At 35.9% G+C, this 24,491-nt stretch overlaps 1 protein-coding gene and 1 long non-coding RNA gene across 2 annotated transcripts in view; one reads left to right on the top strand and one right to left on the bottom strand.

Moving 5' to 3' along the window:
* The window catches only part of Cad99C (cadherin 99C), a 138,449-nt gene that overhangs the window by 34,952 nt on the left and 79,006 nt on the right, over positions 1-24,491 (bottom strand). The window contains 12 exon segments of the mRNA XM_072301979.1: positions 354-603; positions 4,392-4,508; positions 5,350-5,481; positions 7,098-7,307; positions 11,211-11,384; positions 12,765-13,049; positions 14,127-14,267; positions 15,961-16,113; positions 18,162-18,326; positions 22,328-22,477; positions 23,169-23,306; positions 24,114-24,308. Coding sequence (XP_072158080.1) covers positions 354-603; positions 4,392-4,508; positions 5,350-5,481; positions 7,098-7,307; positions 11,211-11,384; positions 12,765-13,049; positions 14,127-14,267; positions 15,961-16,113; positions 18,162-18,326; positions 22,328-22,477; positions 23,169-23,306; positions 24,114-24,308 — 2,110 coding nt within the window.
* Positions 2,671-5,567, top strand: LOC109042011 (uncharacterized). The gene is made up of 2 exons (XR_011900121.1): positions 2,671-3,381; positions 5,361-5,567. It is a non-coding gene; the product is annotated as an uncharacterized lncRNA (long non-coding RNA).

Genomic DNA, 24,491 nt, shown 5'->3' with positions numbered 1-24,491 from the left:
TTTTCAACCTGCTCGCCCCCCCCCCCCTTCCCCGAGAATTTGGTTTGCCAAAATGAAAGTCCCTTTTCCTGTACATTACAATTTAACAAAATCTAGAGTTCAGAACTTTGAGACTTTTAAAAGATCAGAACTTTTTGAGAGCGATTTTTCATACATTGCATTCTCTTTTTACAAAATAAAAAAATGAAGCAGACCTTTCCAATACTTCCAAACGAATTTGTAAGAAGTCTCACAATTTCCTCAAATCAATATACAATTAAAAGAGGATGTTTTCGACACTGGTTAAAAGTGGACAAAGGAAATCTTATTTCATTTAGATGAAAGTAAATTGATAAATGGTTTAAGCAAGTCACCTGAATAATTTTTGGATGCCAAAGTGCATTCCAGAGGTATCGGGGCATTTTGATTACGACTATTGATGATAGTAAGAGTTTTAATGAGCGTTTTTGGAGGACTATTCTCAGGAATTTGAACTGTGTAGAAATCATCAGAGAAACCTAAACCAGTCTCAGGAGGAACAGTGGTTGCATGGCGGATAAACACCGGAACAGAGGTGATGGTCGACAATTGTGGCTCTCCTAAATCGTATGCTTTTACATCGACCTGGAAAAATGCATAAATAGTCAGTAAGTGAGACAAACTAAAAGAGAGAGTGATAATGATCCATTTTAAGTCAATCATTGGATACATATTAGGGCTAGGCGAATGGTGAATTTTCCGAACGAAGTGCATAGCGAATAATTTCGGCAAATATTCGCGAATAGCGAATAATTTAAGTCAATTATTCAGAGCTACGAATAGTAAAACGAATAATTTGAAATGACTATTTTAAGTGTAAAAATTCGCAAATATTACAAAATTTGACAAAAAAAATTGTGATTAATTTTTTTAAGAATTTTCCATTTGCTCATACACCTGCACAGAAAACAATGAAATGCTAGATAATTAATTGAATAATTGATTATCAATAATTAATTTCACATAGATATTATCTCACACCCTCTTTCCGTCTTGGTTATTTACTTAACTTTCAATGTGTGGTACTCTTTGAGCAACCAAGATACGCGGGCCAATCGCAATCGCGCTCGCTGCTCGGCAAAGTCGGTAAAGATCAAAGGAGATCCGCCGTTCGCGATGTCTCAGATGGAAGGGGAAGCCTTGAGCAGGTCCTCGCAACGTTTTACAGTTGCCACTTGGAAATTCGTTAATTTTGATGCCGCAAATATTTGAAAATTCGTTCCTTGTGACAGCGCAAATATTTGAAAATGTCAGTTCAAAAATTCACTATTCGCGACGGCGCGATTACTCGCAATTTGCGGATAGTGCGCGAGGCAGACGAAGCGAAATTTCGAATATTCGCGGCGCGAATAGTCGGAATTGCGAATATTCACACAGCCCTAATATTTGACCATAAAACTCAGGGTCAAAGACTCAAAGTTGAGAAGTGCAACATTTCCATTGACCAGATAAGTTGTTTACCATACATTACCATGGTAACGTTGATAAATAACCTAAAAAGACAGGTGGAAATTCTGTGACATAAGTTTGGAATGAGATAAGTGCTTCAAATATTTTAAGGAGGCTCATTTAAAATGGTGAGACGAATTTCAAAGTCAGACAGCTTCACAGAGCCTGAGGAATGATGAGCAAGCATAGATAGTTCATTCTGCTCTGCTGAGACTGGAATCCTTTTCATTGACCAAGACAAAAATCGCTCGTGAGTGTTGAATCCTTGGAAGCAGTCAACCTGATCATACTCAATTCAACTTTGGAATGATGTGGCTGAGTGAGGATTGTACAGGAAATCATTATGCGTAATGATATTTTGTGGAAAACAGCATAGTGTTGCGAAAAGAACTTTTTCAGACCTACAGCAGAAACTTTATGGTATTTATACCTTTGCAACTCTTTTCATCAAAAGCCCTCACCAAGAAATGACTCTTCTCCAATGAATTAATCTGATGATGACAATACGTGAAGAACAACTAAATCCATTTCTACAATTTCATTTAAGGAAAATATTTGGAAACTGTAAAATCATAATCCCGAAAACTTTGAAAGATTAGATTCAGCCACGATTAGAGAAAAAAGGACCTACCTGTCTGAATTTTAAGAGCTGAAAAACAACAGAACGAAGAGAGAAAAAAGAATCATACATCTTCTAACTTGTGTGTGTTTTTTTTTTTTGGTTTTTCCCCCAGTGAGGTAAATAATCGTGGATTTCTATTATGCCAAAAGCCACTGAGAAAATTGATTTTAGCTCTCTGGAAACTGAGCTAAGCAAGGCAATTCAAAATGACATAAGATACTGGCAAAAGAATGATGCTAAAATTCGTGCGGTAAACCAAAGAGTTGCAACATATGATGACTTTAAAGAGATAGTGAATGCAGCTCATCTAAAGCCTCTGGATAAGAGAGAGAGTCAAGTTATTAAGCAAGAATCTATGCAGCACAACACTTGCATCTGGAACACAGTTTCTTCGGCACAGAAGATACCAGAGCTATCAAGAGAAGTAAAACAAACTCCATGAATGCTGCGCCTCTGCTAACAGTTACGATATCACTGAGCAAAGGAATCATTCTGCTCATTTTTCTCCCATGCGAGGCAGACTTGAATGTTTCTATTCAATAACTGAATCTACTGCAAACACATATATGTAATGGGTCTGTTGCACCTATTTTTTTAATTCATTTTCTAATAAAGTGCATCATTCTGAGCTTCATGAATTATTCCCAGAATTTTTGGAAGTCCCAAACACCCCAAAAAAGCTCCTAAAAGTTCAAAAAATTTTGGCGGGAAAATTTAAAACTACAAATGACGGGAGAGTGAAGCCATTTTGTGACGTCACAACCAATACCCCACGTTTGTTTATTTTACAAATACATGAGTTTCCCCATAAGGAATCAAGAGGCAAATTTTCAAAAGGAATTATCAGACTGTTGGAGGCCGTATTCATCAAATTTTCTTGCGATAATAGACTCTTTATACTCTCTAGTTGATAAAAACATCCCTAGTAACTTACAAATCGCATCAGATGATTTAATTATTTCCGATGTATCAAAGAATGTCACGAAAGTGAGGTTATGTTTACAATCTTATCTGGGATACATATAAGTCCTATTTTCATGGTAAAACTCTCATAAAATGTAGTTTTAGGTTCCTTATTCCTAGAAACTATCTGCCATGGCATGATGCAGCTTTCTGAATCTAATTCGGATTTTTTCGGATATTGGATCCTTAGATACTACTTTTTTGCATAAAATGTGTCTCGCTCAGCTGCGCTAGCTGAGGGATCAACGTACTCATTTGAACATATTCACTTGTTTAAATCTGTCTGCTCATAAGTAAATAAGTTGAAAATACCATCAATTTTACATAAGGTAAGATTCTTCCGGCTTCGATTTGTGGCATTGGTCAATTTACTTGATTGCTGAATTTCTATTAATATTTACAGCAGATAAACAGCAGATACAAAGTGAGAAGGCAGGCGCTGCGTCGCGTCGGGACAGACCAAATATTATTAAATCCTAACGGTCGAAATCCAATTTTTTTTTTTTTTTTTTTTTTTTTTTTTTTTTTTTAAATTAAGTATTTAAAAATAAATGGAAATTTCTCCAGTAAGTGGACTGTCAAATTATGTACATCCAGCTATTCCTCATCATTTAAAAATCTGAGTATTACGTCAAAAATTTTGAAATCGATGCAGCTCGAACACAAAATGGTGTATCAAAATGGAAGAACATTTTTGCCTGTACATGTATACGTATAGGGCCCGCGAAGCGGGCCTGAGGGCGCGAGGCGCCCTCCCGGGGGTTAGGCCGCGTAGCGGTCAGGGGGCAGGGCCCCCTAGTATCCAATACATGTGTTGATGTATTTGAGCAAACGGCATTAACTTGACCAGCGAAACCCCCTAAAGGGAGACATAACCACACTTTCGGGACTTCCTTACATATATTAAACTTTAATATGATGCGATTTTAACACATTCGTTGATAAAGTTGTAAAGTAGAGGATGTGAAGAACTGATATCTGCAAGAAAATGTGGTAAAATAAGTTAAATATTGACCGAAATTCGTTTTAGAAAAACGAATTTGGATTCCTTATGGGGAAACACAGGTGCGTCGAAACGGCGGGAAATAAGATTGCTGGTTGTGATGTAGACGACCAATGAGAGGCCTCCGTTGGAACTTCAAACTTTATTTAACTTTTGCAGCATTAATATCAAACTAAGAGTGTTTTTAACCACACCAACCGTTTTCTGGTGAAAATTTACCTATGAATGGCTCCTTACACTCCAAATCCCTCCCGAGTGCAACAGACCCATTGCCTTGTCAAAGGTTTTTCATGTGAATTTTTCCTGAATGTGCAAGAGAATTTTAAAGTTCCTTACCTGAAATTGTGATTCTTTCTCCTTGCGTAAATCGTCTTTAACTTCAAGAATGCCCAAATCTGGATCAATGTGGAAATACTTGAGAGCTTTTCCTCGGCCCACTAATTCATAGCGTACCTGATAAATAAGGTTAGATTATATTACTATCCAGAAAAGAAAAAAAAAGGCTGTAGGCTCAGTCCTCTTAATACTTTCGAATGACACAATAAAGAAATGACTTAACTAACCCACTATGAATTTGGAGGGTAAGAGTGCTTTTCATAGAATAATGATGCGCATGAATGTCCCTCACTTTACATGGTCAACTAGTAATTTTGCAATCTAAAATTATTTAAATTTTTATTTTGACTGGAAAGTATCTAAACTTACTCTGAGAAGTTCCAAAAATTATAATTAGAGTCAAAACTAAATTTTTTTAACTCTAATGCGTACCAGTTCGAAACTGAGGGGACGAGTGATCAGCTCAGGCAGTTTGCATTGGAATATTAATTTGGAATCACGCTTAGAGATCTATACCGGTTTAGGCCTTTCTAGACCTCATCAGCAGATCACAATCGGCAGTGAACCCAGCTTAACATGCCACAAAATCCAAGACAGCACCATTTCTCCACCTTGTTACATACAGTTTAGGCCACTTCTTAGTGTTTTTTTTTTCACTTACTCTGAGACTAAGATATTTTCCATGTAGGATTGTAAAACTTACGCTTCTTACTTGAAAAAAATAAAATATTTGTAAAATAAATAGATAGATAAATAAATAAACAAACAAACAAATAAATAAAAAAATGACCTACTTAATGGAAAAGACTTAAAAGAAAGCATTCACAGATTTCAAAAGTATGAGCCTGAATAATTTAGGGATATAGAGAATTACTTACATTCTTTGGAAAAAATGAAAGACTTGAATAGATAAAACCCAATAATTAACATGCATACTAACACTAACTCATATACTTACTTTATTCCCAGGAGCCGTGGCATCTGAGTCTGTTGCCTGAAGACTTCCAACTTTAGTTCCAATTTCAACATTATCATCTAGATTTATAGTTGGCGAAGCATTCAAGAACACAGGAGGTATGTCATTACGGTCCTGAAACAAGAAGTTCCAAACTAAATTGAAGCATAAACTTAAACACAAAACATTATAAGTAAATTGGATCTCCAAAAAAAAAAAAACATTTGGTAAGAAAATATTTCCAGCCGGTTGATTGCAAAATCGGACTGTTGTGTTTTGTTTCATTAATGTCCTTAAAAATTAAAAAATAAGTACCTAGACATGTCTTGTTTTGTTCTTAATATAATCAAATTTTGGTAAATAAAATTATTTCCTAAGGCATCGAAAATCCAAACTCTTTTTAAAAGGAAAAATATTGCGCCAATAGATTTTGTGATGCCAGTTGAAGAGGCGGCCAACTCAGCTGATTTCGCCTTCGCTCTCAATGTTTGAGAATATTCTGCATTTTGACATGATGCTGTCAACCTGCAAACTAGTATTAATAGTCGACAGCTTTTTGTCCTCACTTCCACATTCTCCTCCGTAATAGATTATCGATACAGTTCAAATGATAATTACAAAAATGAAATATTTGACCCAATATTTTAATAAATATGTGTAAGTACAGCGACCATTTAGCTATGTTGCTGACGTATCAGAACCCCAGAGCCATAAGGTACCTAACTCACATTATTGAATAAACCGAGTTATTTGTGTCGTTTTGAAAATCTCTAAAAACGATTCTGTCTGTGAGGGTAAGGGTGTGTGAGGGTGTGTGTGTGTGTGGAAAGAGTAGCCCTATCTCATGCCAGTTGTGAGATACAGAGTTTCAAAAATTTCTATTTTCATAAGAATCGACTGGACCATCATGCAGTTTTCCCCAGAGACCTCAGACTGACTTAAATAAACTTTGGTACCTTTTGAGTCTGGGGTACTGATATGATCCGTAGTGGTTGAAACTATAGGTTAGGGTTTTCTTTGACACCACAAGCAATAAGCCAGTTCTGTGCTTAAGTCTCCAACTATCACTCATATTTCCTTCTTTTTTGGAAGCTTTAGGAGCTTTTTTGAGCAAAGAAATGTGTTCTTTGAATTTTACTGACCAGAAATCTGGTATTTAAGCAAAATAAGGCAGCTGCTGGAATATCCCATACACAAAAACTTTTTTTAAGAAAAATACATTTAAAGTTTGATTTTGGCGATAAGTCTTTCCGTTTTTGAGGAAATAAATGAGTTTTCTTGCGTTCTCACAGTTAGAACCCTCATTGCAGAAGAAATGCATAAAATTTATGAATTACTTGTATTTTAATAAAAAACGATTTTTGCAAATGAGCTGTTTTTGCAGCCACTTCCTCAATTTCAGTATGATGCAACCGCATATTATGCTACTTAAAAAAAGAGCCCCAGCAAAATTGACAGAAACAATCAAACTGATGCGAACTGGAGTTTGAGCTTCAAAGCATCATTACATGCACGTAAACCTATGTTCTCCCATTTTGGGAGCCAATATTGAAAGGATTCGAACCATCATAGCTTTGTGCACAAAACTTCTTTCCTCAATGTGGGCCCACAGAATTATTTATTACATAGAAATAGAGAGACCAGTTGCCACACCGGCTAGCAAAAGGTCATTATGCTAAGCCAAAAACTGGTCTTAGGCCTACAAAATCATTTATAAAAATTTTAAAAGCAGCAATTTGGTGTTTTCTTACCTCAACATTAACAATGACACGTGTTGTAGCTCCAGGCGTGTTTCCTGAATTTTCCATAGTTCCTACAATCAAAATATGTTGATTTTCTCTTTCGTAGTCTAAGCCTCTGGTTGTTCTAATTATGCCAGTTTTTGGATCAATGGAGAAAAATTCAGTTGGACCTTGCTTAATCACATACGTCACTCTTTTCTTTGTATCAGCATCATCAGCCTGGTAACACATTTAAATTTCCAGTCAATTTATGAAAGCTGTACTTGAGGGAAAATCTTAGGTCTAGGAATTTATTTCCGTAATAGGTTTTAACTATTTTCTACTTCAAGGGAGACTATAAAGTCAGCTTCTTCATCCTAGTGAAAAACAGCAACTCAGCATATCATATTATGAAAAGTAATTTCCACTATTTTAATTGCTATGAATTACACTTAAATAGAATAGGCTCTACATTGAATACCTTTCAAAAAAAAATGTCAAACACACTGACTTTATTTAATATCAAGCAAACTTTTCTACATAAATTTTACACACAGCAAAAAGCTCTTCTTGTCTACATTCAACACAAGATAGGCATTAGACCACTGGAGCGGGCAAAGCATTAAAGCATCCCAAGACGAATTACCTTTCTGCAAGAAATTTTGTCAAAAGAGAAAAAGAAAACTGTATAAACAGCACCATCCGCCATTCTTAGGGATAATACATTTTTAGAATCCGCAAACCATCAAGAGTTTTGCAACCAAGTTTCAGACTTCTGGCAAAATTTTCCTTTGAGATACAAAAAAAACCTGTGTTATATCTAAATAAAGCGGATGTCAGATTCCGCTGTTCTGCAAAATAATTTGCTGAGGCTCATTAAACTCCCTGTGGATCATGTATGATTGGCACATTGTAATAATAATAAGTGAATAAGACCTCCTGCATGTGGATCTTCCGGAGATGGCACCCTCTTCGATTATATTTCTTTTTCAAGGACTGGTAATACAAATTGTTCCTTATTTTTTACTTAAAAGTTACCAACTATTTTTTTTCGAAAAATCATTACAAAATCCAACAATAATTATATGTTGATACATGTCAATTGCTCTTCTTTTCTTACATTAGCTTAGCAGAATATTTCATGCCTAAAAAAAAATGAGATTTTTTTTTTTTTTTTTTTTTTTTTTTTTTTTTTTTTTTTTTTTTTAATCGCTGTACCTCAATTGACACTTGCTTCAAATTTTAAGATGTAAAGCTAACTTTTAGAAAGGGACTTGCTCTAAAGTGAATTCTTGACAAAATCCTTTTTGCTGTACAGACACTGAAATGCACAATTTGAAAACTCAGATCGCGATTTTCTCGAAGCTTAAAACCTTGACATCCGCTGTAAATACATATGGTGCTCCATATAATGCTGGCCCATGTGAGCCTGGTGTTTTTTGTTGCTTCGTTTTATTTTTTGAGGGGGGCGGGGGGGGGGGAGTGTCAAAATTTTGCCCTCACCTATTTGGCTGTTCGGAAAGCAAAAGAAATTGTTGTAAACAATTAAGGACTGCGAGAGCCTAGTTTGTTTTTAATTAAGTCAAGTTCTAGTTATTTTCACGTTTTGGAGTAGAGGTTTTCTATGCTGTAGAAATGATCATTCTTCAGTCGCCTCTCGAGTTAAATTCGAGTAATTCCGAGTGTAAATACGCAAAATTACTTTCAATGCCAGAAAATGTTTTTACTCATTTTCCTTACATAGCGCTTTTGCTTTTTGACTGTTTTTCCACTGAATTTTTCTGTACTCATTGAACAATTAATCGGAGAGCTTCCTATGAAAATGTAGATCTTAATAATGAAAACATACAGGAAAAAATCCATCAATGAGAGCAATTGGAAGAGCGCGCCTTCAGAAGAAATATGTAGGATTAGTTTAATTTTTGATATTTGGAGTGTTAGAATTAAGACTTCACTTCTGTACTATTATCATGCATGAAATTTCCTTTAAATGACTATTTGCATATCGACTTGGAAGTTGCACGATTGTTATTTCTGTTGACGTTTGATTCAAATATAAGTAAGGAACAGGGCGGGTAGTTTTTAAAATGTTCAATAAAATAAGTGTTGATACCTACAAAATTTAAAGTCATTGATTATAGAAGATGAATGATTGAAGTAAAAGCCAAGAAACAAAATGTACAGCAAAAAAAGAACAGAGCACAATGAATAAATACTTGGAAGTTAATGTAATTAAGATTTAAAACGAGGATATTTGCCAAACTTTTTGATTCCTTCAAAATTTTTGAGGTTAAGCAGGACAATGGGTAAACATATGAATCAAACAGATATTTTGAATACATATCACTTAAAAAGTAATTGAAATACAACAGCTGCATTCATGGTAAAAATCAAATGAAGATGCCATAGGTACCAAAAATATTCGTCTTAACATAGAATTTAATCATGGTGACGAATTATGATTAGTTGCGAAATTAAGCAATGGTAGAGTACATGCACTTTTTGTACGAATCATACAAAAAAAACGCGCAGTCGTCAATATTGTGCACAATGAAATCCAATCAGAAACTCAAATACATGACGTACAAGGTTTCATGCATTGCAGGTGTTAATTGAGGTCAGTTTTTTAAATCCCGATTGGCTTAAAATAAATGAATAAATATGATAAATAATTAAGGATCATTAACGGCAGATGAAAAGCTATGATGGGTCATTTATATGACAGCATTGATTATAAAAAAATTAAGTACCAGCAATCTAAATGGTCTCAAGAATTATTTTTCACGATGCAAAAATTCAAATGTGTTCTGTGGGAAAAAATCTGGAAGTCGCCAAAAAAAAGGTTATTTTCATCAAATATTTCTACTTTAATTTGGTAAAAAGGCATTTCATGCCTGCTTCTGTGGGAATCTTTTGAGTGTATACAAAACCAATGCTTTTAGTGTGATCGAACATAGCATTTTATCAATTCTGGTTACTCCTAAACTGGGGGTGCGATATGATGAGGTCCTGAGGTTTTTCTTGCACACTTGGTTTCTGGTTTGGCTGTCCTCTTTTAAACAATAGACTGTTGCATCACTGAATGCATCAATGGATCTTAATCCGTTACCCTTCCTTTTGGCATACTGGAGCTCCAAAAAAATTTGATGAAAATTTTAAAATCTGCCTCGATTTTAACTTTCTTAATGAACTTACATTCTACTGAAATAGCTGATTATAATGAACTAAATTTCTTTACGATGTGTTGATCTACAACAGAGATGGCGTTCAGCAAGTCGCAAATTCAGCAGAAGGAGTACTGATCTTATAATGCCGCAGAATTGTATATTTTCCTTAGTTTGACCACCAATTTACTCGAAATTTCTTGGCAAATCAGTAAATGTAAGCTGTAAACATTTTTTAGAAAAAAATAAAAAATTGCACTCTAGCTGCCTGGTCAGATTCAGGTAGTCACAAGACAATGGGGCGGCAACCTCGAGCGTACCGCATCACGGCCTTGAGGGTTGCTGTGTTGCCATTTACGCGATTATGGTGTTAACCTGTCCAAATTTCCAGACATCATTGTATTGCGCTCCCAGAATAGTGCCATCCTATAACTGCATTCACTGTGCAAATGTTCCTTGAGCAACCCTTCAGAATTACAGCCCAACATCGCAATGAAAGGTTTTGCAGGATTAATGAAAGCTTTCTTTGAGTAAATTTTGGCATGCTCTCATTTGAGGTTCTTTTTTCAGACTTACTTAAACTAAAATCTGCAAATGATGGGTTTAAAATCTTACTTCTCAACCCACAATTCTTGCGATAAAGCGTTGATCCCTAATTTGCAAACAATTTATTTGTAACCCTGGTTTTCTTTCATGTTTTCTATAAGATGAAATTATTAGAGTCCTGAATCAGATATCTTACAATTGCTATCTTCAAGACTAAAGCATGTAGCTACCTTTGCTTCCTTCATAGATAAGCTCCACCCCTAGAAAGATTTTTTAATCTTGCAAAAAATCAGGCTTTTGGAGATTTGCAGTTTAATACACTCACCATCGAATTGCTTCCTTAAGAAGATAGGCATTGGTAGTATGATTGGTAGAAATTTATATAATTAATCAATTGCTGGTATTTAAAAATTCGCAAGAAAATTACCATTACCTTCACTTGTGCCACCCTAAAATCAGGAACATTTTCAGGAACTTTTGCTTCATACGTTGTCAAATGAAAAATAGGTTCTTCATCCTCTACATCCAAAACAGAGACGGTGACAGTGGCTGTCGCCAGTCTTGGATCAGGGGCACCATCACGAGCAGTTACAACAAATCTGTAAACCTGATAAAATAAGGAGAAACATTACCAGATTAATCATAATTTTCTCATTTCCTGACTTTTTCCTAACCTAAGATCGAAACCTCTACTTAGATTTTTTTTCGTTTAATTATGCTGACTTCAGCTAGTCCGTGGATGAAACCTTATTCGTATTTCTTGAGATCCAGAGTAAACGGAAAGACACTTGAAAGTTGTTTAATGCCGGCTCAGGTTGCTTAGCCAACGCACTGCTTGCAAAATACCTACGTAATTTCTATGTATGCCCTGATTTTTCAGGTTCTCTAGATCGCCAAAGATCCAACATTGAATATTAATACATTAGGGCTGTGCGAATATTCGCAAATTGCGAATAATCGCGCCGTCGCGAATAGTGAATTTTTGAACTGACATTTTCAAATATTCGCGCCGTCACGAGGAATGGCTTTTCAAATATTCGCGCCATCAAAAATAACGATTTTCCGAGTGGCAATCGTGAAACGTTGCGAGGACCTGCGCAAGGCTTCCGCCTCTACCCGAGACATCGCGAACGGCGGATCTCCTTTGATCTTCACCGACTTTGCCGAGTTTACGAACAGAGAGCGCGATTGCGATTGGGGGAATAAGCAAAGAGCCCAAATTAAGGATTGAAAGACACAGAAATGCCTGAAATAGAAAAAAAAAAGTTCATAAACACATTATTATTTACACTAAAACAAATAAAATACTAAAATGTGTCTAGTGATCCTTCGATACTACCTTGACTGCCCGCGCAGTTACCTTCAAATCCTGGAAATGCATACGTAACTGCAGGGACAGTCGAGCCAGCATCCAGGGATCTTCGAGCAAATCCTTAACAGCCTAGGCTACTATCATAGCATTTCATTGTTTTCTGTGCAGGCGTATGAGCAAATGGAAAATTCTTAAAAAATTAATCACATTTTTCTTGTTGACTTTTATAATATTAGCGAATTTTCACACTTAGAAAAGTCATTTCCAATTATTCGTTTTACTATTCGTAGCTATGAATAATTGACTTCAATTATTCATTATTTGCTTTGCTATTCGCGAATAGTTACCGAAATTATTCGCTTTTCGCTTCGTTCGGAAAATTCACTATTCGCACAGCCCTATAATACATAAATTGAAAAATTAACTACTAGAGAATTTCCCTTTTTCAAGGTGGATTAAAAATTGGAAAGAGTCAAGTAAACAGTCAAATCTACATTGCAGAGTTTCAAAATCTTATTTCCTATTTTAACTCTTTGGAAGGAAACCAACGAACACCCCCACTTAAAAATTGTCGCAATTTTAAATTTGAATCAAATTATGACCGGAAAAATTGACTCAAAAAAAAGCTTCATAATTTTGAATGTCCACAGTGATGAAACAAATGAGTATAAGTACCTGCTGCTTTTCATAATCTAATGGCTCAGTTGTAGTGATAACACCATCCTCTTCCTGAATGGAAAATGGAATGTCGTCTGGTAGAGAGTAGTAAACCACAGCATTTTGTCCTTCATCAGCATCTGTAGCTTTCACCTGCCCTACTTTGACTTCACTGCGACCCTCTTTGATTGAAAATTCATATGGCGTATCTTGAAATTCTGGGTTTTTATCATTGATATCGCTCACCCGAATATTGATTGTTGCAGTGCTTGATAAGCCACCTTCATCTTCTGCTTTCACCAGCTACGAAAATAATTTAAAGTAAGACCTTGTCCACACGAGCGCTAATGGCAATGCTTTGGTCAAATTTGTTCCAGGAACTTATTGTAACTTACCTAAATGTAACTTTTTCCACAAAACTCCAGTTTGTGGAACTAATTCGCCGAAACTGCGCTCAGGTGGGCAAGGCCTAAAATATATTCTTATGAATATCTTGGCAAATATTACTTATGCAGACCACACTAAAATAAAATGAAGTTGGATGGTAACTTAAGAGTATATAATTCATCTAAAAATAACGTTGTTAAAAATTTAGAACATCTCTCCAACTCTTACTGAGCTTTATCTGCCGTTGACTTTCCATGCCTCCATGTAAACTTACATCAGGTAAGATGTAGATGGAGTTACATTAGTAATTGAAAGTTGCACACTATTTAATGTACAGTGAATTTTATTCGTTGCGTTCTTATACTGAGCCCCCCCCCCTTCTTCTTCTTCGACCAAGGCGGACAATTAATAGACATTTTTGCAAAATTTTCAATTCACTATTGAGCGCTTTCTGATCAACAGATCTCAAAAAAATTGATAACTCCTTGAATTTGAAGACAATTTGAAATGGGGACTAATGATTCAATAAAATGTTCTTTGAAATCAATGGCAAAACCAAGGGAACTCAAAATTTAGTCCAAAGATGCAAGAATCATTTCAGCAGTACCCATCTTCTAGGCTGACTAAAATCTTCTGAATCTTTCCACCTTTTTGTGTTGCCATCTAAAAGATTTCATTCTTTTGGACATGCTGGATTTTTTTCATCTTACTCAATTGTGTACAGCTTAAAAGAAATTATAGCAAAAAATGAAGCAAGCCACTTATACATTCTTGATGTTTATTTCATGAAAAATCATCGATTAAATTGTTGGTAAAGGTTACCAGAGTGAAGTAAACCACTGAACAATTTTTTGCTTTAACGGTAAAAGTCCTGAAGAGATTTTCAGCTAGAAGACGGCAAGAGTAAAATAAATGGTTCCACTATTTACTATCCATGAAAAGAAAGATTAATTTAAAGCCTGTCATGTTCGCATATTTTCCAACACAACATACCAGTTGATATCTTGTCAAATCCTCTCTGTCAAGCTTCCGAATTACTGATACAACTCCTGTTTTTTCACCGATTGCAAACTGTCGGAGGTCATTCCCTGATACAATTGAGTACATCACAGGATCATTCTCTGGATCAACAGCCTGTAAAAATAGAAGAATTCACTTGAGAGTTTTTGACAAAAAGCGGATGAGCCAGTCTCAAAACCTGTTTTGCTTAAACTAGAATTCTAGTTGAGTCCAAACAGATTAGAATTGCATTTATGCAAAGACTGAAAGACATCTGATTCTGTTGAATATTGAACCTAATCATCTTGTAATAATTCAATGCTAGTCTAGGTAGATTGTAATCAGGCCTACCTAGAGAAGTCAAAACAATTTTAATTGGTGGTTTAATCACTTTTGACTTAAGTAACATAAAACTAGTGGGCGAAAAAAGGGGAGAGATGTCGTGAGAAGAAGCAAAGAAGAAGAAAAGAAAAACTGGCAATGACAATGATGGCATGATGAGAAGGCACTAGGTAAGGATGGTGGCATTACAACCTGACAAATGCCAAAAATAATGTCATGAAATCGTTGAAAAAACGCTATTGCAATGGTGATTTTGGCAGTAATGTTCCGACGTTATTACAACCAATTTTTAACAAGCTGCTTACTTTTCACAAATTTATTTTTCTAGTAGCAGAAATAAATAAAGTTCAGGAAATGTTACTTGTAATCTATCTAAACACATCAACATCTCTTCCGGCAAGGCGCAAATCCACTTTCTTAGAAGCGAAAATTAGAACTACATACTTCTGGTAATCCTCAAATTTTATCTCTACAAATTTTGAATTTAAATATTAATCTGCGGTTCTCAAGTAATTTTTGTCCCAAAGAATTCCGTTTTCATTGTAAAAATTAGTTCTGTCTGTTCTTTCTTGGCAAAACCAGGGCAGACTTGATTGCTTACAACACCTTTAGGTGGGATTTATTCAGGTGCTCAAAGTAGCGTAAAGTTAAAATTAGGGCCGATTTCTTGCGTTTGTGAGTGACAGGGAGAAAAAGCTTCAATATTTTTAATGTGTGAATAATGAACTGATTTTGCACACCATGCAAATGAAATCACGGAATTTTGCATTCTGGACCTGACTGTCTTGATGTGAAATGACCCAAATACTTTTTTCATTCCACACAGCGATTTAACTTGAACAGTTGTCATAATCAATTTGTAAAATCAGCTGATTATGCATTATACCAGAGATATCGATGATGAAACTCCTAAACCACGTAAGTTGGTTTTGGATGTTGCAGACATCCTGCAATATTTTATTTTTTTAGTGAAAAACCACTCAACAATGATTCTATGAAATTCCCGTGAATTTTATTTTCAATGCAAAGAAAATTCTGTGAAACTTCATGGAATGATATTGATTTGTTCTTTTTCAAAAACAACAATGCCCGCAAGGATTTTAAAACATCACAAAAAAGATATACGGTTGGGGAGTTTCATCGTTGATACCCTATGCCAACATTTGATATTTCTCAAGTTTCAGAAAGTTTTCTTTATCAACAATTTGAACGAAAGTGATAAAAAAAACTGAAGATTAGCTAACAATTTGGGAGGATTCCCAAATTTTACTTACCTACATTTAAAAAAAATTAGTGTATTTTCACACACAAAACAAAATTTCACAGTTTTCATGAGAAAAAATTTTATGAAATATTCTATTTCAGCCTATAGTCTGAGGACAACACGTATTGTAAATAATTGCATGAAGCGAGTAAAAAATAGAATCAATAATGCATGATGAATTCACAGAAATCAGAATTTTGAAAACCAATGAAAAATGCTTACATTAATGGTTGTAACGGTGGAGTTAATAGCTGCTCCTTCACTGACAACAACATCATACACGAACTGCTGAAAGACAGGGCTGCGGGTGTTGGGTCCTGGGACTACTGTCACCTCCACAATTGTTTGACTTGATTTTCCACCGCTGTCAGTTGCCTGATAAAAGATGGAAAAAATCACAATAGCTAAACAAAACCTTCCTACTTGTAGGAAAAAAAAATTTAAATTGCTATTTGAAAAAGGAAAGGTAAATTTTGATGCACAAAAGAATGATCACTAGGGTGGCCCAATTATTTGTCAAAGTTGCTCCAGTACATCCGGATTTTCCGGAAAATCGATTTTCTCGTAGAAACAGGGTTTTCGGGGAGAAATTAATTTTAAGGAAATGGACGATCGACTTGTAATAGATGTTTTTGGTGTTTTTTAATGGTGAATTCGAAAATCATAGCCGCTTCCCCTCTATTCCACTAGGAGTTTGAAAAAATGTTGACAAAAAATGAAGAGCAAAAACAAAGCATAATTCAGACTGTGAGCGAATATCGCAGGATTTTTAAAAAAGTAACAAAAAATCGATGCAACAAGAATTTCTAAGTAATACAAGAGGGCGTTCTTGTATTCTCCCTATATTTCTTGTAAAAATATTTGATAAATAGTCACATTTACTCAATTTTGCTCACTTTTTCTCCACTTTCCATAAATATACATACAACACTATAGATTTTATTCAGAGGAGTATACAATTTATGTTCTTGTGTTTTTTTGTCGCTGAGTTAAGAAATGACCTTGTTTTATCCTCGAAATTCACAAGTTTTCCAGGGTTTTTTACCTTTCTTACGGGAAAAATTTTGTTTTTCAGAAACTCCTAGTGGAAAAGAGGGAAACGGTTATGATTTTCGATTTCACCGTTAAAAAATACACCAAAAACATCTATTACAAGTCAATCGTTCATTTCCTAAAAATTAAGTTCTCCCCGGAAAACCCTGTTTCTACGAGAAAATCGATTTTCCGGAAATTCCCAATGTAATGGAGCAACTTTGACATCATTTTCGGACTCAGCGTTGAAAAATACATAAAATAAATCTGTCACATGTTGAGGTTTATTTCCTGAAAATTGAGTTTTCCCCGGAAAACCCTTTTTTTATACAAGAAAATCAATTTTCTGGAAAATCCTGATGGAATAGAGGAAAATGAATAGAATTTTATGACTCAGCGTAAAAAATTACGTAAGAAGCACCTACCACATGTTGAGCTTCGTTTTCGGATGCAGACGTACGTAATTATTTGGGATTTATCACCGTCGTTTTACCCTAAGGTGAAAACCTGCTCAATAACCAACAAGAGAGTGAGGTGGCAACACTGATAGCTCCTCCAATCCTATTCAGAGATATGCGCACGCACCAACAACGAACGGGCAGCTCGATGACACAACGGCCGGAAAACCGGTGATAAGGACGCGTTCGCGGTGACGGGTGCATCTACGAGCGTTTTATTAGTGTTTTCAATAAATTTTAGTAAATTTTAGTAAATATTAATAATATACGATGTGGCTTTTAGTGTTTACCAAATCCAAGTGGCCTGATGATGATGTGTACGTAACATCGAAATAGCTATCGCCTAAAATCTGATAACAAGTGATCAGAAGAAAGGTAACATCATCAAACAAAATGCAGCCGGATAAAAAGAAGTTCAACTTTTCATGATTCTCTTCGGCATTCTTTCCTCCTCCATTCTACTAACGTGTCCAAGCCATTGAATTCTTTGCAATTTAATGAATCGAACAATATCTTCTTGTTCCAGTATCTTGTCGATTTTGCCATTGAAAATGTCAGCTTAAGTACTCAAGAAATAATTTCGTGAAAAAATCTCGAAATTCAGCTGGTGCTGAATTCCCTGGTATTCCAGGATTAGTCCAAGTATGATCCTCTAACTTCTGATCATCAAAATTACTGAATTGGATAAAACAAATAGATCTTACTCTACTTAATAGAATTTCTCTTCATTACTTAATTGACAATGAGGGAAGTTGGTATGAGATTGTCACAATGACAGATTTATGAGTGCCGTTACAAGCCCCCCACCGCCCAGAGTTAAACCCATGCTCTCACCGCCTTAACCACTACACCATCGAAGTTGACCATTCACTAAAAAAACTGAACGCAAAATCCTCAGGTGAGCATTTTGGACTACCAGTCTCAAAAACGTACCTGGACGGTAATGCTGTACTGCTCCCCTGCAGTAAGTTTACCAGTGGTTTCAACGACACCGGTATGAGGATCGATTTTGAACTTGTTGAGTCCCGTGTTTGATACATGATAAATATTGTACGTCAGCTCTGCATTTTTCCCCTCATCAACATCAGTGGCAATGACCTGGAAAAAGGCAGCATAGAAAGAGTAATTCTGAGCACCTAAGAACAATTATATTTAAGAAAGAAAAATGTTACTAAAAAAAAACCCAAGCTCTTTTCTTTTACTATAATGCACATTAAAAGCACCATAAAACACTTTCAAAAGTTGCATTTTTAGAGGCCGATTTTACCCTACAGAGAAGGGGGGGATGACTGAAGCCTGGCCTCTTACATCACTCTGGCACTCTTCATTGACATTCTTTTCAGTCAATCTTTTCTTTCAATCTTTTCTTTCGCAGTGCTGAACTGCGCTGGCAGCAATCTCTCAATATCCAAGGGTCCCAGGTTCGCTTTTGCCTATAACGACCTCTTTTCTGTTCTCAATGTGGAATATCCAACACTTGTTATTTCATGTTTCAATTGAGCTTCCGCAGGTATCAAGCGACTTTCTCACAAATCTACCATGTACATGGTTGATTAAAATAAATAAAAATAATTAATGAAAAAGTAGAAGAAATACACAGTCACTGAATATTTTCTTTTATATTTCATTATTTCACAGAGAAATTGCTCTACATATTCCCATAAAAGTAATTGAATATGCTTCAATGGGTGCAGACAAATCTGCGAGGAAGTCAGGGCAAAAAGACAGACAAACAAATAATCTCACAGATATACTTCTCAGCTTTGAAAGGTAAAGGAAATTCTGGTGGTAGGGTGATTCCATGTCAACTCAACGAGGTTTTGAACCTTGACCTCTCGGATCATGTTCAAACTTGGTGTGCTGCAAGTTCCTATTGAAAAAGAAATATTCCCCAAATTTTAGGTCATTTGGTCGCTCCGTTAATTTTATACAGAATTTCAAAGTTTGGAAAAAATTGAGTTTTTTTATGACCCATAAAACTTTGAACGGCTGTTACTTTTCAACGGTTCATCAGAAAAACTTGAACTACGTCTTGTTTAGAAGCCTAGAGGTTCTTCTTTTTGAAAAACAAAAAAAAATTGAAAAAAAAAAATTTGGAAAATTTTGAATTTTCAAATTTGAATTTTTCAAAAAGGGCATTTTTTAAAATTTTGATTTTTTTTGTAGGTGATCCTTACATAATCTTGAAGCATTTCCCAAAGTTTCATTGTGGGCCGCCAAGCGGTTCCTGAGTTATAGAAATAAACGCACCGTAATCCTACTTAAAATGCATCATATGTACCTTTTATGTATGTATAACAAGGTGGAGAAATGGTGTTGGGTCCACACCATTTCACTTGGTGCTGGGTCCATATATATATAGTCATGCATAAGCCATGCATAGTAGAGACAGATTCCCTTGACATGGCTGTTCATAGTTAATAGGCTCTAAATAGTGGGAATAGGATGTCTTCATGGATGCTCATCGTTCAGTATCACCTTTTGTAAAATAGATATTTAAAACATCCAAAGGGGGGGGGGGGGGAGCGGGATGCCTGCTCGCTCTCCACATGGAACATTTTTGCCCTCCCTCAACAGCAAATTTTTGCAAGATTTTTTTTGTTTCCTCTTCTTCTCTCTTTTCCCTCAGTGAAACTCAGAAAAATGAAGGAAAAATAAGAAATTATATCTAGCTATGAGTACTACTTAGAAGATTAGCAAAAGTAATATTAATAAGGTTACCACTTATGATAATTTTGTCTTTATTATACATACTTCTTTTAATCTTGGTTGATTTAACTGCTTAATTCTTATTTTTCCTTCATTTTTCTGAGTTTCACTAGGGGAAAAGAGAGAAGAAGAGGAAACAAAAAAAATCTTGCAAAAATTTGCTGTTGAGGGAGGGCAAAAATGTTCCATGTGGAGGACGAGCAGGCATCCCGCTCCCCCCCCCCCCCTTTGGATGTTTTAAATATCTATTTTACAAAAGGTGATACTAAACAATGAGCATCCATGAAGACATCCTATTCCCACTATTTAGAGCCTATTAACTATGAACAGCCATGTCAAGGGAATCTGTCTCTACTATGCATGGCTTATGCATGACTATATATATATGGACCCAGCACCAAGTGAAATGGTGTGGACCCAACACCATTTCTCCACCTTGTTATATATACATAAAAGGTACATATGATGCATTTTAAGTAGGATTACGGTGCGTTTATTTCTATAACTCAGGAACCGCTTGGCGGCCCACAATGAAACTTTGGGAAATGCTTCAAGATTATGTAAGGATCACCTACAAAAAAAATCAAAATTTTAAAAAATGCCCTTTTTGAAAAATTCAAATTTGAAAATTCAAAATTTTCCAAATTTTTTTTTTTCAATTTTTTTTTGGTTTTTCAAAAAGAAGAACCTCTAGGCTTCAAAACAAGACGTAGTTCAAGTTTTCCGATGAACCGTTGAAAAGTAACAGCCGTTCAAAGTTTTATGGGTCATAAAAAAACTCAATTTTTTCCAAACTTTGAAATTCTGTATAAAATTAACGGAGCGACCAAATGACCTAAAATTTGGGGAATATTTCTTTTTCAATAGGAACTTGCAGCACACCAAGTTTGAACATGATCCGAGAGGTCAAGGTTCAAAACCTCGTTGAGTTGACATGGAATGACCTGGTAGGTACCCTAAAGATGACTACTTACAAAAGAAAATTATTAGATAGGGTAATCTACCACAGAAACGGGTATTCACAATGTTAATGGAGACTAGGTAGGACTACTTGAAGGGCTTGGAGGACAAGGCCCAAAAGTGCACTTTTTGCTATTTCGGAAAATACGTGTTTGAAGTTTCGAAATTACACGGACTTTCATGGCAGAAAGAAAATTGAAATGGACTTTTTGATGCTTAAAAATTGGAATTTGGGAGCGAACTTTCCACAGAATATGCGTTAAGACTGGTTTTACTTGAAATGAATTTACTATTACTGCATCTCAATTTCTTCAAAAACTGCACTTGTGCGCCTTGTCCTCCAAGGTCTTCAGTCATTTACCTTCCCAACCGTTCAAAATCACATGTTTGAGGGGATAATGTGAGCTTTCTCATGAGATTCTGTCCTAACTATATGTTTGTAGAAGTTTGATTAAGTACATTGGACAGGATTTGGTTGACTAGAACTTTCGGTCCGCAAAGTTTCAACTAAATATATTGCCTGGTATTTGAGCTATTTATTTAAAAAATACTCCAATTCTATTCTTGAAAAGGACCCCGCACACCTCTTATGGGAAGCTGCACCATGACCGATTGCCTTCTGACTTATGTTTTTCGATTCTCCTCAAGATGCTGATCAAAAGATATAATTGCGCCAATTTTCTACGATGCACCGTTTTCGCAAAAAACCTAAGAGAAGATCCCATTATTCGGCGACTATGAATAAAAAAGAACAAAGCATTTGAGGACAGGCCCGATGTAAATAAGGAAAAAACGTAGCGCGTGTCCGTCTTCTTATCTGTACCTGCCGACTCAGAGGCTATCTCCCTCCTGCACTCGCCCGGTAGACGTTCAGACTTTCCTGTTCTTATGCTCCTCAAGAATCTGATTTGGATGGTCGAGCAAAACGGCGAGCGGAATCCGAGATAAGACTGCCGCTCAATGCAGGAGTTCCCCTGATTTGTTCACTCAAGTACTGAAATGAGGAATCTTTCTGGCTTTTTATCGCCGAATAATTGAATCTTCTCTTAGGTTTTTTGCAAAAACGGTGCATCGTAGAAAGTTGGCGCAATTATAACTTTTGATCAGCATCTTGAGGAGAATCGAAAAACACAAGTCAGAAGGCAATCGGTCATGGTGCAGCTTCCCATAAGAGGTGTGCGGGGTCCTTTACTTTTGCACACTAAATGGTATATCAGGTGGCTCAGGTGACTCCTTATGTAGCAATCCTACAATGAGTTGCATAATGGTTCTTCTTCTGACTGATTAATGCCTCCTAAGCATGAGACTTCAGGCAAGTGCTTGCTTTTAATCTAGATTTTTCTGGTCTTTTTAGAAATAAATGGAAATAATGCACAAGTCCTTAGCAATGAACTATAGACCGACTGTATTTTATAAGATGGTATTTTTACCTGGACTATTTGTCTGTGAGCTTCACCAGCTTGAACAGAGACAGGTGAAATCATCGGCAATCGAGGTGCATTGTCATTGACATCATTCAGATTGACCGTCAACGACAGGGGTGCACTAGCTGCATTGCCACTCTTCTCACGCGCGACAACCTGGAAAAGAAGGAGAAAAATTTATGACAGTTCGGCAAAAGAGGAATTCTCCAAAATGAGAGACAGGTCGATTATTACCTGGATGTACTTATTACTTATTATTTTACATCATTGGTCAGCTGAGGGCAGATATTAGAGTCTTGGAAAGAAATCTTTTGAAAATATTGAGTCAGAACTATAAGCTTAAGTGAATTACAGCTTTAAGTTTTTAGACTGAATCATTTAAAAATCGGTTTTAGAGGCAACTGAGATGGACTTCTAGCGTATATTCGCTGGTATTTCCAGAGACGATTGCATCAGAAATGAGACAAAGAGGGAAATCCTGGATGTTAAAAGACCATCGCACATGACATGATGACGAAATAACTTGGTCATGTTCAGAGAATGGCAGAAGACAGGTTGCCAGAGAAGGTACTAAATTAGGATTCTCTTAGGAGGAGGCACAAAGGGTGCCCAATGAGAGGGTTAAGAGATGAGCAGAGATGTTAAGATGCTCACTGCTCAATTCCCGAAGGGCTGTGGTTCAATAGGAGACAATGGCTGTTAGGTGTCGCAGTGCCAGAAAGTGTTATCAAGTGGCATGTATATTTATCGTTCAAAAAATTTCTGAATCTTTCATTCAGAGAAAAAAATAATTTCAGTAAGAGATAGCTACAGCTACACACATAAGTTAGAAGAGTTGAATGCTTACCTGAAATCTGAATTTTCCAGGATTTGGCGGATCACGATCCAAATTTTCTTCATTCACAACGAGGAATCCATCTTCATCAATGGTAAAAGAATTTGTAGTCAACTCAAATATGTAAAATGGTTTGGGATCCTCGGGACCCTACAAGAATAAGGTTCGAAAATAACTGATGAAGTGCCTACTCAATATAAAATTGAAAGACAGTTAAGCAGAAGAATTTACTATAAGTAGGATTTTGAAGTGAATTCCTCTCCTTTTGTAAGATACAATTTCAACGGCCAAACAACGTCAGAAGCTGCATCAAATTTCAAACATTCAGGTCAAAAACAACAAGGTTTCTATAGAGTTTTCAACCCAATTAAAAACCCTAACACTCTCCACTGGGACTAATAAGCATTTACTATTGGCAGGAGAAACATGAAAAAAATTATAACTTCTTGCTTTTACAGACAGCCTTTCTCAGAACTAATTTTTCCTAAGCTCTTCATTATAGTAGTTTAATTGCCTAGTGCTTCAGTGGTTGGTTTTGAAATCGCTATAAAGTCAAAATAAACTTCAGCATTTGTCATTCTGAATATATTTTTTGCTGGGAATTTTGATAGAAATTCGACAAATTGACAAGAGAGAAAAATGTTTCGAATTTTTGACCTTTTTGGGTCAAAATTATCCGGGTCAGTTGCTTCAAGAGTTGTATTTACTTCATGATTTTAGCAAAGGAGGGGGAAAAAAGCCTGGAGGTAGTGATTGTGCCATTACCCACTGAAGTAATTAACTCGAAGTATTTTAAAAAGCTCAATAAGTGAAAACTTGAACATAGAAAAGAAGAAAATATTAACACGCATTGATAAATGATGAGGAGAATATAACAGAGGTAAAACAGAAATAACCTCAGTTAAGAATTGTTCATGAACCAACGAGGGAAATAAAAATTAGGTAACTGCTACAAACCAGGTCCGGATCGCTAACAGTGAGCTTAATGGGAATATCCTCCGAGTTGATTACTTGGGTTCCTTTCGGAGCATTTTCATCCACAAAACCCTCTGCGTCAGAAGCTTTTATTTGTGGCGGATTGCTATCGACTGGTTTAACAGTAACAATGAGTTTTGCAACTGCAAACCTTTTTGTCTCCGAGACTTCTTCAGCCTGTATTTTGAGATAGAAACAAAAGTCTGATTAAAATACTGATTAAAATAGTAAAAAAATGCCGAGATCTAAAAATTAAATTATACTGTATAAGTCATCACCATTGGTCCATCAGAGGCCTCTGTATATTTAATTCGCTTCCTTCTGACAGGCGGAATTCATAAAAGCTCTTAGTAGAATACC

Source organism: Bemisia tabaci, chromosome 6 (assembly GCF_918797505.1).
Source record: "Bemisia tabaci chromosome 6, PGI_BMITA_v3".
Classification (NCBI taxonomy): Eukaryota; Metazoa; Arthropoda; class Insecta; order Hemiptera; family Aleyrodidae; genus Bemisia; species Bemisia tabaci.
Note: the sequence above shows the minus strand (reverse complement) of the source record. Positions and strands in the feature narration are given on the sequence as shown.